Here is a 16842-nt window from a genome sequence, read left to right as displayed (position 1 = left end):
GCAGATAGTGTACATACATGTATATAATTTATCAAGAAGTTGGACAGTCATGAGCCGTTGTGCACCTGACAACACAGCTTCTAAATATTACAGTACAAACTAGTAAACAAAAGAAATGTTGAACCACAACCATGGTCGTGGTGTGAGGACTAAGGCACCTCGCTCAGAAGTTGTCAGCTCGAGTAGACAGGAAAAAACTGAACAATGTGTTTGGAAAGCTTGGCCTGATACATGTTTAATATACATTTCATGGGCGGTATATATTTCTACAGATACATGTAATTCATGCATGTAGCCGATGTCTGCTCAGTTCTCTTTACATGTTCAGGACACAGCTAGGAATGTTGCCCTTATATTAGGAGACAAAGGGAATTTAAATGAAAACCCGAAGCTGCACATTTAAATGCTATCTTTGTCTTCTCTGAACGCATTTCGGAGACATTTAGAAATGAATGAGGTCATTTTTTTTTCTTTATTGAAAAAGAGAGAGGAAGGGAGAGAGGGAGAGAGAGAAACATGGATGAGAGAGAACATCCACTGGCTGCCTCCTGCATGCCCCCCACTGGGGATCAGGCCCACAACCTGGGCACGTGCCCTGCCCGGGAATCGAACCAGTGACCTCCTGGTGTGTGGGATGACGTTCAACCACTGAGCCACACCGGCCAGGCTGGCGTGACTTTTTTAGGTCCAAGAGCTTAGAATATTCCTTGGTTTAAAGTCATTTAAATGTCATTGCCTTTTCGCAGGCCTCACAGTAAAGTCAGCTACGCGGCATTTCAGCCTGCGCACTGGTATGTCAGGGTGTTCTCACACTGATCATATTTCTGAAACGGAGGATTTGGGGGTGACTGTGGAGTCAGTCTCTGGGTTCTTCAGTCTCTAAATCCCACTCTGCTTTTAATAAAATATTTGACTACTTCCCCGGGCGGGAATGAGAAAGGTAGAGCCTTCTTTCTTCTGTTTGAGTCTCAAATCCAGAGCCAATATCCAAGGGAAAGAAAGGCTGCGATATTTTTTTCCTAAATGTCTTCATTTTTATTCCAGCTACAGAAATAACTCTTGCTCTACGTCAAACATTTAGAAAATTGCCTAAGATAAGTGTTTTTAGCAGTTTTGTTGAGACATCAGTTATGTAACACCCACCTTTCGGCGTGTTTGCTGTGATGGAATTCCGTGGACGGATACAGCCATGCAGCGCCACCACGGTCCCCCTCAGAGCGCTCCCATCACCCCCAAAAGTTCTGCGCCGCTGGCCGGCCGTCCCTGCTCCATCCCAGCCCTAGGCAACCACTGGTCTGATTTCTCTCCCCAGAGTTTTGCTGTTTCTGGAAATTTTACAGAAATAGAACCTATACTACATCGTCTTCCGTGTTTGGCTTCTTTTACTTAGCACAGCAGTTCTCAACCTGTGGGTCACGACCCCTTTGGGGGTCGAACGACCCTTTCACCGGCGTCGCTTAAGACCATCGGAAAACACATATTTCCGATGGTCTTAGGAACGAGACACCGCTCCTCTGTCCGTCTCCAGGTGGGTCCGCCCACATGCAGACACGCCCACAGACAACACGAGGACCTGTGTCAAAGGGTCGCGGCTTTGGGAAGGTTGAGAACCACTGACTTAGCAGAGGCCTTTCAGGCCATAAGATGAGCCTTATGTCGCCTTCGTATGGACCTTCTCAGAACATTTTCAATTCACTTAAAAACTTCGCCTGCTGTATACACTTTCCATTATCAAGAGACGGGCAAGGGAAATTTTAAAGCAAGGCCATCTCTCTGGTTCTGATAACACGTACCCCACTCCAGACTGGTTGAAGGGTTCCTGACACCTCTTTTGGGAATGTACTTTGGGTGCAAGTATCAGCAGCCTAACTACAGTGGTTGAACTTTGAAAAATAATTGATTTTCCCACAGAGTCTTACTGTCCAGAAACGGGTCGCGCGACCTCCCCCTGGATGGGGGAAGGTGCGGGATTGAGGAGCAGTATGATAACGGTCTAATCGCTGATGGGCTGTCCCCTGGGGGTTGACTCATTGGTGCTCTCTCCAGAACTGGGCTTCTCCAGGCAAAATGGAGGTGCATATTGGCTAGGTGGCCCCTGGTGTCACCCCCTTCCTACGACAACTTGCTGGAGAGCTGCCCAGGCACAGTGTCACTAAGTGGCGACCCTGGCTGGGAGGGTAGAGCAGGCACGACTGCTCCAAGACTTGACTAAAGGTTTTGGCCAAAATACATCGTGGAGATAATCAGGCCCCAGCATATTCGGGTGAGTGGTGTTACACTGGACGATGATCTTGGAGTGAGTGAGGCTGAGGTGTGAGCACCACCTGAGTTCTTTCTTTCCAAGGTCGGGGGCTGGGTGGCAGGCCTCGAAGGTGCCGCTCTAACCTGAGTGTCCTGCGCACTCCGGCCTCCAGGTGAACATGATGACCTTGGCAGAGCACATCATCGAAGCCACACCTGACCGGATCAAGCAGGAGAACTTTGTGCCCATGGAGTCCTCCACGTCGGAGAGGACGGAGACTGCCACCATCAGCAGTACAATGAGCTGGCTGGCCAGTTACCTGGCAGACGTGGACCACCTGCCGAACGCGGCCCAGATCAGGTCCGTCCCTGTGCAGGGTGCCTTCCTGGGCCCAGCCCTGGCCAGCGTGGCTCAGCGGCGAGAGCATCGGCCCACGCACCAGAGGGTCTCAGGTTCAATTCCCAGTCAAGGGCCTGTACCTGGGTTGCAGTTTTGATCCTGGCCCTGGTCTCAGTGCATGTGGGAGGCAACTAATCAATGTGTCTCTCACATCGGTTTCTCTGTCTCTCTCCCTCTCTCTCCTTCTCTCTCTCTCTCTCTCTCTCTCTGTCTCTCTCTCTCTGTCCCTCTCCCTCTCTTCCACTCTTTCTAAAAAATCAATAGAAAAACAAAAATGCCTGGGCGCACTGTGGCCTGGGAGACCAGTGGTATCCGAGGGGTGCCATGTCGTGTCGGATCTCACTGAGAAGGGAGGGGGCACCAGGATGTGTACCCGCTAAGCCCTGCTCCTGTCCTCACCTCGTCCACAACCTTTCTCCCCGTGTTCAGAGCATGTGAGATAATGCATCGTCATGTTTCTCCCAGATTCAGTGCGCATTTCATGGGGGCACAGTAGGGTACTTAGTGGGTTTAGTCCTGAGCATGGTACTGAACTCATAGCAGGTGTTCAGTATGAACTTACTCGTTGAAAGAGTTAATGTCGGGGTGCTTCACGACCGAAGGACAGCTATTCCCAGTCGTCCCCAGTGGCTCCTGGTGGACAGCATCTTGTCACAGCAGTGTGGACTGGGCCGTGCCGATGGGTCACCGGTCTCCCCCGTGTCCTCTCATTTCAGGACTGCGTACAATGAGCCTCTCACCCCTTCTTCTAATACCAGCTTGAGCCCTGGAGGCTCTCCGGTCAGCGAAATCGCTTTCGAGAAGCCGAGCCTTCCCTCCGCGGCCGACTGGTCGGAATTCCTGAGCGCGTCGACCAGCGAGAAGGTGGAGAACGAGTTCGCGCAGCTCACTCTGTCCGACCACGAGCAGAGGGAGCTGTACGAGGCGGCCCGGCTCGTGCAGACCGCCTTCCGCAAATACAAGGTAGAGGGCAGGGGACAGCCCCTGGCATTCCCGCCCACACACCTGTCTCTCTCTGTCTTCCCAGTTTGTAGAGTTTTCATTTGAATTAGTACTTATGTGACATGAAATTATTCATCATTTGCAGAAGCGTTATTGAAATTAACCTGACCAGTGGTGTGAGGGTTGTCATCGTCCCGCTCTGTCGTTGGACATGAACGTGGACCTTTAGTACTCAGCATAAAGTCGGTCCTCTGCCACAAAGAGTGTATGGCCGGAAGCGGGACTGGTCGCTGCAGCCTGGGGCCGACCCAGCATTGTATGGGAACGCGTGTGTACACGTGCGTTTGGGCGGGAGAGGGTCCGTACCTCCTGCGGATTCTCAAGGACTCGCCGTCCTCGGGTGGTGTTCAAGGCCATTACCTGTGGACCCAAACTTGGAGGACTTGGGTCTCAGAAAACAGTGGAGATCCGGCAGGTCATGGACAAATAGCACCTTCCCTCATTGGTTAAATACTTTGAAAAGGAACTTTTTTTTCAAATCACCCAACATCCAAACATCATGGTTCTATTCAGAAGCGAGACTAGTTGGAGATTTATGCTACACATTCATTTTTTAAAAATTTGTACTTACAACTATCACTGTATTTTGCTAAACGCGGGGTCTCCGTTCTGAGAGAGATGATTCAATGAAGGATGATTCTCTTTAAGTCATAGGAACATTGACATTTCTCATGCTAAAGCATCTTTTATTTTTTCCCCGACTTGACCCTCAGGGCCGACCCTTGCGGGAACAGCAGGAAGTGGCAGCCGCCGTCATCCAGCGTTGTTACAGGAAATACAAACAGGTAAACCACGCACAGGGCCCTGCTGGGCCACCACCGAGGACGCTCGTGTGTGGTCGGCCCGGGACACAAAGTGCCTTCGCACTGCCTGGATGAAAAACAGGAGGACAATGTTCCAAATGGGAGAGAGAGAAAAGGCCATCTGCAGCCACACAATAATTCTTTGTTCAAATCTTTGGCCTTTGATGTTGGTCCGTGAGGATCTAGTCACGTTCCCATAGTAAACTCCGAGGTGGTTACAGACTCGAGGGAGTTGATGTGATCGGAGAAGGTAAATGCTGGCTGTTATCGCCGACCTTGAACTATGTAAGTGACATCACCCTCAGCCTTTTTTCCTTTCGGCTTCTTCTTAGCGATTTTATAATGAAGAGTCACAAAAACCTTGGAAAACCCAAAAGGGCTTTTGCCGTGCTTAGTCACGGGACGTGAGGACAGCCGAGTGCTCTTTCATGCCGCGTGACCGTCCAGGGGTCACGTCTCCGCCGTCAGAGGGCGGGTCTGGCTTGTGGACAGGAACCGGAGCTCTAGGCACATCATCTCCTTCGCTCCGTACCATTATGTGGAGTAAACGAGTCTGTTCCATTTGATAAAGGAAGAAGCCGAGGCTCAGAGAAATTAAGACAATATTAGATCTTTCTAACCATCTAGGTGGTTAGAAAACATAAAACATTTCCTGATTGAGGTTTTGTTTGTTTGTTTGTTAATCCTCACCCAAGGATATTTTCCCATTGATTTTTAGAGCGAGTGGAAGGGAGAGAGCGAGAGAAACATCCATGTGAGAGAGATGCATCAATTGGTTGCCTCTCACAGAACCCCGACCGGGGCCAGGGATTGAACCAGAAACTGAGCTATATGCCCTTGATCGAGAATCGAACCCGAAACCCTTCAGTCCATGGGCCGACCCTCTAATTGCTGAGCCAAACGAGCCAGGGCCTTGATTGAGTTTTGAATGGTTCATATGCTAAAGTTTAGTCCTGGCAGTACATTCTGGAACCTTTTATTTAGGTTGTGCTTTAGGCAGGTTTTCAGTCTTTGTTTAAGGAATACGAAGGGCTAAGATTTATAGTAGCCACGCAGAATTGTGGGATTATGTTCTCTTGCTATGATCCAGGGCTTTGATTTCTGACATGCGTTGTCATTGCCTCAAGTTTCTCTAGGATTAAGTTCCGTTTGGTGTGGGGCGGGAGAGGGGGGCGTCCTCCGCTTAGAGCCATTGAGTTCAGATCCCAGAAAACGAAGGTTTATTGTGCAAACGCTGACACCGCAGTTCCTGCAGCCAGAGGCAGGGGGCGCTGCGCGCCAGCTCCCCTTTGCTGGGCGGCCTCACGTCGCACAGCGGCACCGGAATCACAGTTCTGCGTCTGTGGTCACAAACTTGAAAATCAAGAGCTTTTTACTCCCAAATATGAGTTTGTTTCTGGTGGTGGTGTTTTTGAAATCCCCTCCCAAAGAAGTGTTGTCTACAACCAGTAAGAGGGAAGGCATTGTTTTTTGGAATATTGGCCAACATGAGACAGATATCTTGGAAGACGGAAGGCATTCCTATAGCCAGCGTGCCTTTGTGTTGGTGGTGGTGGTGGGAGTTTTATCGGTTCTGGTTCTTTCATTTCATTCTATTGAGCGGTCTAACGTTAATCTTGTATTTTCTGTTTCTCCCCAAAGCTGACATGGATAGCCTTGAAGGTAATGACATACCCAGTCCTCTCACAAATCATTCCACCAGGATCACAAACTCCACACCCATCACCAGCCACAGGAAGGGGCCATTCAGGTGGCAGGGTCATGAAGTAGGCATTCCCCCACTTGCAGGCCGCCTGAGCACAGGGCGTCTGTCCTCGGGGACCACGTGCTTACTCAGTAACAACAACTGGACACTTTCTTGGTCAGTGTCAATCTAAAGAATCCAGTGCAGCCAATCACCATGAGCCCAGCGAGTCACCAAGGAAACTGACCTTTGTCCCAGGGCGCCTCCCTGTGGCCTGAGTGTCCCGAGTGTGCACTGTGGGTAACCGCAGGGGTGCCGTAGGATCCAGCTCCTCATCTTCTGCACCAGTGAGGATGCAGAGTGGGTCAGATGACACGGAAGGGTCCTTGCCCGTGTCCTGAGGAGTCATTCCCCTCCCTCATCCCACCGCACGCGTGCAGACAGACTTAGGCACAGGGTGTTCTGAGAGCGTTTTCCCTCCGATGGTAAGTCGCCTCTTGCAGGCAGAGCGTGCCCTTGTCCGCTGAGCCATAGTCTGTTCCCTGACCAACGTGGGCATACCATTTTTTAACTATGGAGAGGTCTGTGTTTTTAGTGCCCAGAGACCGACAGGGAGGAGACTAGTTCTCCTGGGCCTGCGTCCCTCACTTTGAGGGTCCTGCCGCGGGCAGGCTGGAGGGCTGCCGTCCTGGCCCCTGAGCCATCCCGGTTCTGGGACAGCTGTCCAGGTTTTGTGGCTTCCCCTCGTGTTGGTCCTACAAGTGTTCTCACCTTCTGCAGGTTAAAATGGCTTAAAGGTGTCAGCGTTTCATGATAAGCCTTGTATTTGGGACCTTGTGACTCAGAAGTTTGTGGATGGGCTGAGAGCGAGGAGCGGGAGGCCGTCGTGTATGGTGGGAACTAGGAAGCATAATTGGTTCACTTTAAAGGTTTCAAAATTGGAGAGCAAATAGTAATCTTAAACATCTACATTTTTACTTTCTATATATGTGTTTAAGATTCCCAAATGTCTTAAGTGGATCGCTCTCTTACTTTTTTTATTCAAGAAGGGCAGTTTGTTTTGACGTTGTGTGGGGGGGCACACTAAAAGCAATACATAGTCTGAAGGTGGCCCTTCAAGTAATCTCTTGCTTTGGAAAGGTAGGTGAAAAGATTGGCTCGCTGGTGATCAGACCCGAAGCAGAGACTATGGCAGGGAGCGGGGCGACGCCGCTTCTCCTCGGCGCCCTGAGCGGCGCCGAGGGCACACAGGTGCGGCCCCTGTTGCTACTGCTCTGCTTCCTCTTGTCTCCCCGCAGTATGCACTTTACAAAAAGATGACACAGGCCGCCATCCTCATCCAGAGCAAATTCCGCAGCTACTACGAGCAGAAGAAGTTCCAGCAGAGCCGGCGCGCCGCCGTGCTCATCCAGAAGTATTACCGCAGCTACAAGAAGTGCGGCAAGAGACGGCAGGCCCGCCGGACGGCGGTCATCGTCCAGCAGAGACTCAGGTGGGCGCGGTGGGCGCGGAGGGCAGGGCCCGGGTGAGGGAGGAGTCGCCCTGTGCCAGGATAGGGCCGGCGCAGGGACAAAGGCTTTCTGCAGGGTCTTTCTTTCCAGACCATTCTGATTGTCGAGACTTTGTACGCTTACGCCTGTGTCATTCACCCGGTTTGTCTATTTAGCTCATTCTCTCTTCACCTCCCACCCAGTTATTTTGTGAAGTCTCTGCCCAGTTTCAACTTGTATCAGAATCTGGCAGGACCCAAGTTTCCCCTGGCAAAGGTGGCACGCTGTTCCCGTAGTAACAGGCCCTGGCAGAGGGGAGCGGAGCTCTTCCTCCTGAGAGAGGAATAAAAACGTCCAGTGCAGGAAGATGTGTTGACAATCGAAGTTTAGGAAGTGGTAGCCCAAAGGGCAGGATGGAAGTCAGGAGGGTCAGCTTCTAGACAAAGAGCCCATGTGGCGCCCGGATGCCCTTCTCAGCAAACTGCGCATCTGGTGGTCGTGGAAAACACCCCCACCCGGCGCCCGGACAGGCGCCCGGAAGCAGGGTCTGCCCCCGCTGTCGGGTTGGCTGCGCAGACTGTCTCATTCAAAGCCTTGCGCCCTGCCCTCGGGTTTCCAAGTTCTGCGTACGAACCCTTCTTTTGACAATAATTAGTATTCTGGCTTTTTTCAGGAGCAGTTTGCTAACCAAAAAACAGGATCAAGCTGCTCGGAAAATAATGAGGTTTCTACGACGCTGTCGCCACAGGTAGGTCCACTAATCCTCATCTTACACATTTCACTCATCACGACTAATGAAACAGCCCTAATCTTCTGAGCCACTCATTAACTCCTGTGTAGAGCTCACCCCAGCGAAGGGTCAGGGTGATCCTCCCCAAAGACATCAGGACAGGAGAGCTCTGGCTAGGGACCAAGCTGCTGCCGCTGGATCTGGGGGCGCTGAGCCAGACTGGAGAGTATGCCAGCATTTGTTTCGTTCCCGTGGAAGGACAACTTAGCTGAACGAGCTTTTAATGCCAGGTTTCTCTCGAACCTCTTGTTTCTGTGCCACATCTCAGTAGGTTCTTCACTCTAGATCCTCACTGTGCTATTGTGTCCAAACAGAAAAGAAACAGTGTCTCTCCTGGAGGAAAGTAGGTTGTTAGAAGTGCTAGCGCCCTCTGCTGGATGGGTGGTAGCTAACAGGCTCTGTGGAATCCGGTTAAAGCCAGGCTACGTTGAAGGACAGAAGTTCTAGGAAATGACACACACCTGAGATTAGAGGGACATTTTTCAATGAGAGGACAGCAGATTCCACGGACACTGCACCTTCTCGTGGAGCTAAGCCCAAGGGCTTCCTCTGTGTTTCCTCGGATTGGAGCTTTCTTTGGGCAGACCAGGTTCTTCACTTAGGTTGGGGGGGCTGATGTAGTGTTGAGTTTTCTTTATTTAAGTTAATCCAGCCTGAACAGTGGCATCGGTGCCGTGTTCAAACGACTGCCCCCGTGGCCCTGGCGGGCCTGCGCGGGGAGCTGTGCCGTTCACAGGCCCCAGCTTCCGAGCACGCTCTCGAGCGTCTCACGGCTCGTGCTGCTCAGTCCCGAGGCCCGGGGTTCACATCCAATCTGAGTCCTCAGATTCGTTTTACTTTCGTGTTTCTTACTCCTGACACTGTCTGCTTGTTAACGCTGAAAAGATTTGGACTTTGAGACTTCGTAGGGGCTCACTGGCTACCTGTCCCTTACCTTAAATTAATGAAAGAAGTCATTGACCTGACGACAGAGGCCTTGCCCGGAGCTGCACGTTAGCGACGACAGAAGCGTTAAAAAGCACGTCCCTTAGGGCCGGGTGGGCGTTCTGCAGCGGGAAGGCTCCGAGAAGCTGACGGACACGGCGCGGCCTCGCTCCTCCGCTGGGACTGGCTGAGCAATGAGCGGCCGTGTCCACACCCAGAGACAGCAAGTGCTGTCCGGAAAGGCAGGTCCAGGTGTGGGTGCGACTCTGCCATGATGAGACCCGCTCTGCGAGCCTCCCTGACAGCCTCTCTGTCACTCGGTCTGCCGGTGAGTCAGCAGCACTCACGGCCGGACAGTTCACTTCCCGGGAGGTCTCAGCCCTCCATCTGCTCTCGCATGGGCGCACCTCCCTCCTTCCCTCTCCGTCCTTCCTGCAAAACCAACCAGGGGGACTCCCTCCGGCACTGTTGAGGCCAAGGTTCACACTTTCCCGACAGATTTTGTTTTCAAGAAGATTGCCTTTATGTGTCTCTTCTTTAGGCCACTTCAAACAAACCGAAACGTTTACAAGTTAAATTTTCTTATTTCTTCTAGTCTTATCCTTAAACTTTGAACATGTGGGTAGGTAATTCAACCCTGGTGACTATGTGCTTTTCTTTTTAAATCCTCACCTGAGGACATTTTTCCATTTCTCTTCAGGAGTGGGAGGGAGGAAGAGAGAGAGAGAGGAACATCGATGTGAGAGAGACACATCACTTGGTTGCCTCCTGCACAACCCCAACCAGGGCTGGGGACCAAACTGCATCCGAAGTCCGTGCCCTTGACTGGAAATGAACCTGCGACTCTTTGGTCCACAGGCTGACGCTCTGACTGCTGGGCCAAACCGGCCAGGGGCAGACTACGAACTTTTTTTCCTTTTCCCTTTGGCCGTAGCCATGCACGGTTTCCGTGGGGAAGCTATAACAGGCAGCCTTCCACTCCACGTTTGGGGCCCTCTTTCCGTAACCTGGCAGACAAGGACTTCATGAAGCTTTTACTTAGCGTGGGTTTCTATTAACTAGCAATAACCTGGTCAGGCTAACAAGAAAGTCTGTTACGAAGAGGACATCAGATTACGGACTCTGAATTTCTGCTCTTTGTTTGGGATGAAGACCCTGTTGGCTCTGTTAGTGCCCTTTCCCATGTTAGATTTCAGAAAAACATGCAGGCAAATTTCTTGTTGTTGTGAATTTTCACCCAAGGATATTTGTCCATAGATTTGTAGATAGAATGGAAGGGAAGAAGCGAGAGAGAGAGAGAGAGAGAGAGAGACACCTGATTGGCTGCCTCCCACACGACCCTGACTAAGGCCGGGTATTAAACCGCAACCTAGGGGCATGCCCTTGATGGAGAATCAAACCCACAAGCCTTCGGTCCTCAGGCCAGCGCTCCGGCCGCTGAGCCACCGGCTAGGGCTGCAGGCAAATGTTAATATCCTGTTTTCTGACTGCCTAAGATCAGTGCTCACGCCCGTCCGGGGCCTGATGAAGGGACCTGAAGGGACCCTGAAGTCTCTCCTGGGAGTTCAGCTCAGGTCTTCCTCGGATAAGTGTAACCGTTTCCGTCTGGGTCCCTGACTTGAAGGGACCCTGAAAGTCTCTCCTGGGAGTTCAGCTCAGGTCTTCCTCGGATACATTTAACCGTTTCCGTCTGGGTCCCTGACTTGAAGGGACCCTGAAAGTCTCTCCTGGGAGTTCAGCTCAGGTCTTCCTCGGATACGTTTAACCGTTTCTTGTGTTATGGTTAAACTGACTTGTGTTCTAAGAAGAGCTGTCCTGTAGCGTGTCCCTGAGAAGCATTCAGATAGAAAGCCTCCCGTGGCCGCTCTTAGAAAGGCAGGTAGGTGGTGGCTTCAGGAACTGATGAGAGGTGTCCCTCCTCACAAGAATTCGCTGCCACAAGACCCCAGCGTTTTCAGACCCCAGCAGAAATTGGTGAATGTCCTACCTGCTCATTTCACATACCTGACCACCACTCTCCCTTCCTTCCATAAAAGGAACCACTTTTAAACTCTCTTTTTGTTGAAATAAAGCTATTTGTAAGATCTCTGTTGTGACCCTCACATGCTAATAGCTCTTTGGTGTTGTTTTACTGCCCAAGCCCCCTGGTGGACCATAGGCTGTACAGAAGGGTGAGTTTAGCTGCCTGCTAGCCAGTTTACTTTACCTTCCATTTTCAATATTTTGCTTTTTGCTTGCTTGCATGGGGCTGCAGCCTAGGTATGCCAGTAAGTTCCACATCCATTGAATGAAATAAGATACAAGTCAAACTAACCCTAGTTACTAACATGCTACTTGATACAAACAGTCGCGAACAGTGGACGTCAATGCATGAGTAGTGGAAGGGAGGACCTTGGAAAGCGCCACAGGGCATGCGGCGAGCCGGGCGGGAGCAGACAGGGCCGGGGCCCAGGGTGAAATCCACAGGCTGCACCGAGACAACGTGAAGCAGGTGGCTCGTGGCGATGGAGGCCGTTTGCCACACGAAATGTCCTCATCTGCTGTGTCCAAATTTCAATGCAAGAGGGCTCCCTCGGTGGTATTGGCTTTTTTATTTTTATTTTTTAACTACTCTATTTCTTGTTTAGAATGACTGTTTCCCGGTCACCCTGTCCCTAGAGTTTTATTTTCTAAGCCTCCTTTTCCCTGGTGCTGTGAGGTAAGTCAGAACACAGCCGGCCCTGCCCAGAGTCAGCCTGGGGCATTCACTGGGGAATAGTGAGCAGGCTGGCCTGCAGCGTGCGAGGGCGAAGCCAAAGAGATCACGTGGAAGTGCTTAACTCTGGGTCCTGCGCTGCAGGGACCAGGGGATGCGCCCCTCGCCTGTGCTTTACAGAAATGGTAATGGCCAGGTTTCCGTCGATGGTGGTCGGGGGATGCTCATCTGTCAGCAGGCACAGGGGTGAGTCTCAGCCAGATGGGACTTGAACACATCTTAAGTGATAATAAAGGATTTCGTGCCAGAAAACTGCTCTAAAAACCAGGAATAGACTTCACCACGTGCAGACTCGAATGTAGATTAATTTGTCAGCTTTTGCCTTACACGAAGTCCTATGAGAAGACGTCCCCAAAATGTAACATGGGGGTTGCCTGTCCGCACCCCTCAGCTGACACTCAGCTTGCTGTAGTTATTGTAAGATTTCTGAGAAAAGCGCACACTTCAGAAAACCTGAAACTTCTGTTTCTGGAGATAACGTTCCCCATCGAACTACACTTATGTCAACGCTAATGTTCATTTATTATATTTTAAGCCAACGGTCAACGGACGTTTTCTTAAAAGGCCATACAGTTTCTATGGCAACCATCAGCTCTACCCTTGTAGCCTGAAAGCAGCCAGACAGTTTATAAACGAGTGGTGTGGCCCTTTAACAAGACTTCATTTACCCAGATGTGCCCTGCGCTGGGTTTGGCCACAGGCCGCAGCTTGCCACCTTACAATAATAGGAGAATTGAGTTTGTAGAAATTCTGCCTAATCCAAGACCTAATTTTTATAAAAGAGTTAAAGTCTCACCTATTTAAAACTATGGATATTTGGTGAAGGGAACATCTGTTTGAAAAAAATAAATACAGCAGCTACACTCTTTTGTAGATTTAACCAGTTAGTTCTCTTTCGAATTAGGCGCTTGAAATGGTTGGGGTCCCACGCGTAGAGCTGGCTGGGAGATGCCTGGGTTTGAAGGAGGAGGAACGGGGATACAGAGCTCCGTTTCTCTCTCTCTGTCACCCTCCGCATACATAAGTAAGATTCCCATTTTAACAATTTTCCAAGAGAGCAGGTGCGTGCCCCGTCTTCAGTTCACCTGGAGTCACTCCCTCGGGCACGGACGTGGTCCGATCCGCCTGCCGCAGGGAGCCGGCGTTTCAGGACACACGGTTACCTGTGCGCTTCCGAAGCTTGTTCGCTTGGTGCGTGACCGTTTTTAAGACCTCATGTTCCAAAGGCGCCTTTCAGTGCCAACTAGCTCCACCTTAATTTCTTAAGTGCCTACCACATTCTTCGCGAGCTCCTGAAAATCCTCCTCCGAAGGTGGAATTTCACAGCATCCTCAGGCCTCTGCGTCTTTGGGGAGTTGGAGAGAGAGGAGCCGAGAAGCTTCACGGTCCTTCTAGAATGGTCTTATTTGTCTAACTGCGTGCATGGAGGAGGAGCCTGCCTCTGGCTTTGTCTAATTACCTGTGCGATCTCTCTCCCTCTTTGTTCATGGAGAAGTCACAGTGACGCCCCCTCTTGTGGTCCCCAAGTTGAAATTGCTCTTGGGGGCAGAGCATTCTCTGAGGAGAATTCATATCCCTGGAATTTATGTCAAAGAAAATAATACACTTACTTTATTCATTGGTGACGCATTTAAGACATTTAAAGTTTACACAAGAAAAGAAATATTTGAAAACTTAATTACATTTCATGGCTCAATGTTTGTAAAACACTCTGTGACCCCAGCTCCTAGGTCAATGAAACAAGGCTACCTGGGAAGGTGGGCCATGCCAGGCTTCAGGGTGAAGCTAAGAAGAAGCACCAAATACTCTTCATTGAGCCCAGCTTTTAAAATATATATATTTTTATTGCAATTTTTTTTAAAAGAGAGAAAAACATTCATATGAGAAAGACACATCGATCAGCTGCCTCCTGCACGCCCCCTACTGGGGATCAAGCCCACAACCCAAGCATGTGCCCTGACCGGGAATCGAACCGGGACCTCTCAGTCCATGGGACGATGCTAATCCACTGAGCCACGCCAGCGGGGCAAGCCCAGCTTTTTTCCTGTAGGCTCAGCCCCTCATGTACCCAACACCTTAAAATGGAGTTTTCAGATTCTAGATACCGTCCTAGGGGCGTGTTTGGTCTCGGACACCATCACTGTCCATTTCAGAGATGCTTCTTAGATTCGAGTCAACAGCGTGCATCGCTTTCCTAGCTAACTCGGCTGTCACCTGACTTTGGCAGATGACTGGCTTGCTGCGTCCGCTGAGAGCAGCACTCCCCGCGGGGTGTCAGGGTGTGCGATCACGGTCCTCCCTTTATAGCGGAAAACCAGGCCCCACGTGGGGGAGGAAGCAGTCGACAACAGACTCACGGAACCACTCATCCTCAGGGCGCGGGCACGAAAAAGGACGATGCTCCTTTTCTGGTTAGAAACGGCCCCCACTACTCTCTCTCCAGGACGGTTCTTGTTCTGGGTGTGTGAGAAAGTGTTCTCACAGGTCAGGGAGACTACTCTCTGAAAAGCCATTCTCAGACGGATTCGTCTTCCCCCACGCGAGACAGTAGTTCTGCGAGAGGGCTTTATTAACCTGTCCCAGTCACGACAAGTGTTATTACAAACAGTGGGAATCCTGGTACTGAAATAGCCTCTTTCTTGGAAATTGCTGGCTTAGTTATTTATCCACATTCAGTAAAGGTGGGTGAAGCCATCCTACTGAAATCAGAACCCCAGCTGGGGGAAGAAAGGGTGATACTTCTCGGGCACACACTTTTAAGGCACACATTTTTCTCTGTATATGACAATTGAGTTTCCAGGCACTTGGCCAGAGGCTGCCGTTACCTTAGTAACTGGTGATCTCAGTGCTGAGCCCTGAGAGTGGCCCTGTGGGGTGTCTCCAGTGGGCAGCCCTCCGGCAATGCCTCCGGAGTAGACTGTTGACCGAGAGAAGCAAGCGGGCTCCAGGCTGGCCGTTGTGAGATCACACACCTTCAGCTACATCCGATGGGAGGTGCAGGGCCCCAGTGGCCCGTCCTAGGCAGCGCGGAGTAGGAGCTGAATGTGGGATGTGTCGTCACGGGTGTAACTTAAATCTGAATTTTGTCTCGCTTGCCTCTTTTAGGGAATGAATATTTTTGGAACACAGTGGTGTGTGTTAAATTGCAGACGACATGCTCTGTGTCATTCTTATCGGGCCTCTCTGTCTTTTTTGTTTTGCGACCCAAATGAGATTTCTGGAAAATGGCAAGACCTCTCTTTTCCTAAATTCCCCACAAGCTGTTGCAGCTCTCAGAGCAACAGGTAACACATCAGAAAGCCGCACCGGGCTGCCCTGAATCTGACGTCCCGCATCGCGAGAAAACACTGCTGACAGCCACGGACCATGACACATTTCTCTGGCTGAGCGCTGCCCAGTGGATGTGACGAGCAGCTTTGCCTATGCTTTACCCATGAGCCATTGTTTGCCACAGTTGCCGAAGCAGGCCTACTTCATTGATCCATAATTTATCATTGGACGTCTGATGGATATAAACCCTGTGGGCTTTTGCTGGCTTTCAGTGCTGTTGCTTATACATCACTTCAGTACATTCTGATGCAACTTTCTTTTTTTGGTTGAGACAGCAACAATCTCCCAAAGGGGGGTATCTTTAGCCTAGAATGCTTGGGGGAAATCCTGGGGTTGTCTTTCCTCTTAATAGTTGAATGGTCACAGGTCAAAGTCTTGCTGTCCGAATTCCCTTAATTGCAAGCCACTCGTGTGAGCACAGGTTTCTGAGTCACTGCTGGGCAGTTCTGTGGTGTGGTCCTTGCCGCTGTCCTTGGTAGTACCAGCCCTGTGCCTCTGGAAGCCGGAGAGTCCTCTGTGCATGGTCCTTACAACCTAGGAAGACTGCTTTGCTGTCTTCTGCGTAATGAAATTCAGAAGTGAGTGTGATTACAGTAGGATGTGTTTTTAGATAACCTGGACACTCACTCTCAAGTTCACTTCTTGGCACCGAATGAATCTGTTATAATTCCTTGAGAACCGAAACTCCGTAACCCTAAGCTGAATCTGTGCAGCCCAGCCCAGGGGAAGTGTGTTGAACACCTGTAGTCTAAGTCCTGTGGACACGGTGACCATAGGTACTGGAGTTTCTAGTGTCATTCCAATTCAAAAATTCTGGTTTATGTTTACCAAGTCTGCATACCGAAAGATATGCTGACCGTACAGGTAATGTGAATGAAACCAGTTCGATCGATTGATTTTGGTTTTGATTTTATAAAATTGATTTTTTTCCCCTTCACTGACTTTTTCAGTGATTTTTTTAAAATGTCATGTCAATACAACATTTGTAACACATAGTAGTAGTAACAGGTAGATAGAAAACACACTTTTTCCCCCAAAGAATGACAAGCACAGATAATTATATTACAAAAGGGGCACATGCTCATTACAGCACATTCTGGAAATACAAAGAAGCAAGCAGAGTCGCCAGGCAGTACCCCTGGAACTTCTGCCGTGGGTCCTTCTTGTGGATATAGTTGTGGTTAACCCACGCGTTTTAGTGATCATTCACGCCTTGACTAAGACAAAGCAGCAACAGATTTCTGTGACTGTCAGAAACACTCTGATTTGAAAAATCTCCTCCTTAGAATTTAACAGAAAGTCTAGTACTGGATGCTGTTCCAAACCACTTCAGTAGTAGAATTTGTTGTTTTCGGTTTCTTTGGAGGCAAAGTAACACCCAAACGTATTTTATTGGACTGACATTTGATTTAAAACAAAATAA

General features: G+C 50.2%; 1 protein-coding gene across 4 annotated transcripts in view; it reads left to right on the top strand.

Annotated features, from left to right (window-relative positions):
- Window positions 1-16842, top strand: part of CAMTA1 (calmodulin binding transcription activator 1) — a 797376-nt gene that overhangs the window by 775936 nt on the left and 4598 nt on the right. For 2 of the 4 annotated variants that reach the window (XM_036255210.1, XM_036255213.1), the window contains 7 exons: window positions 2415-2602; window positions 3358-3604; window positions 4357-4428; window positions 6088-6108; window positions 7429-7622; window positions 8294-8368; window positions 11475-11505. In XM_036255210.1, coding sequence (XP_036111103.1) covers window positions 2415-2602; window positions 3358-3604; window positions 4357-4428; window positions 6088-6108; window positions 7429-7622; window positions 8294-8368; window positions 11475-11505 — 828 coding nt within the window. The remainder of the gene's footprint in view (window positions 1-2414; window positions 2603-3357; window positions 3605-4356; window positions 4429-6087; window positions 6109-7428; window positions 7623-8293; window positions 8369-11474; window positions 11506-16842) is intronic. The other 2 variants (XM_036255211.1, XM_036255212.1) reach the window with 2 other exon arrangements.

The sequence above is a fragment of the Molossus molossus genome, unplaced genomic scaffold (genome assembly GCF_014108415.1).
Source record: "Molossus molossus isolate mMolMol1 unplaced genomic scaffold, mMolMol1.p scaffold_m16_p_12, whole genome shotgun sequence".
Classification (NCBI taxonomy): domain Eukaryota; kingdom Metazoa; phylum Chordata; class Mammalia; order Chiroptera; family Molossidae; genus Molossus; species Molossus molossus.
Note: the sequence above shows the minus strand (reverse complement) of the source record. Positions and strands in the feature narration are given on the sequence as shown.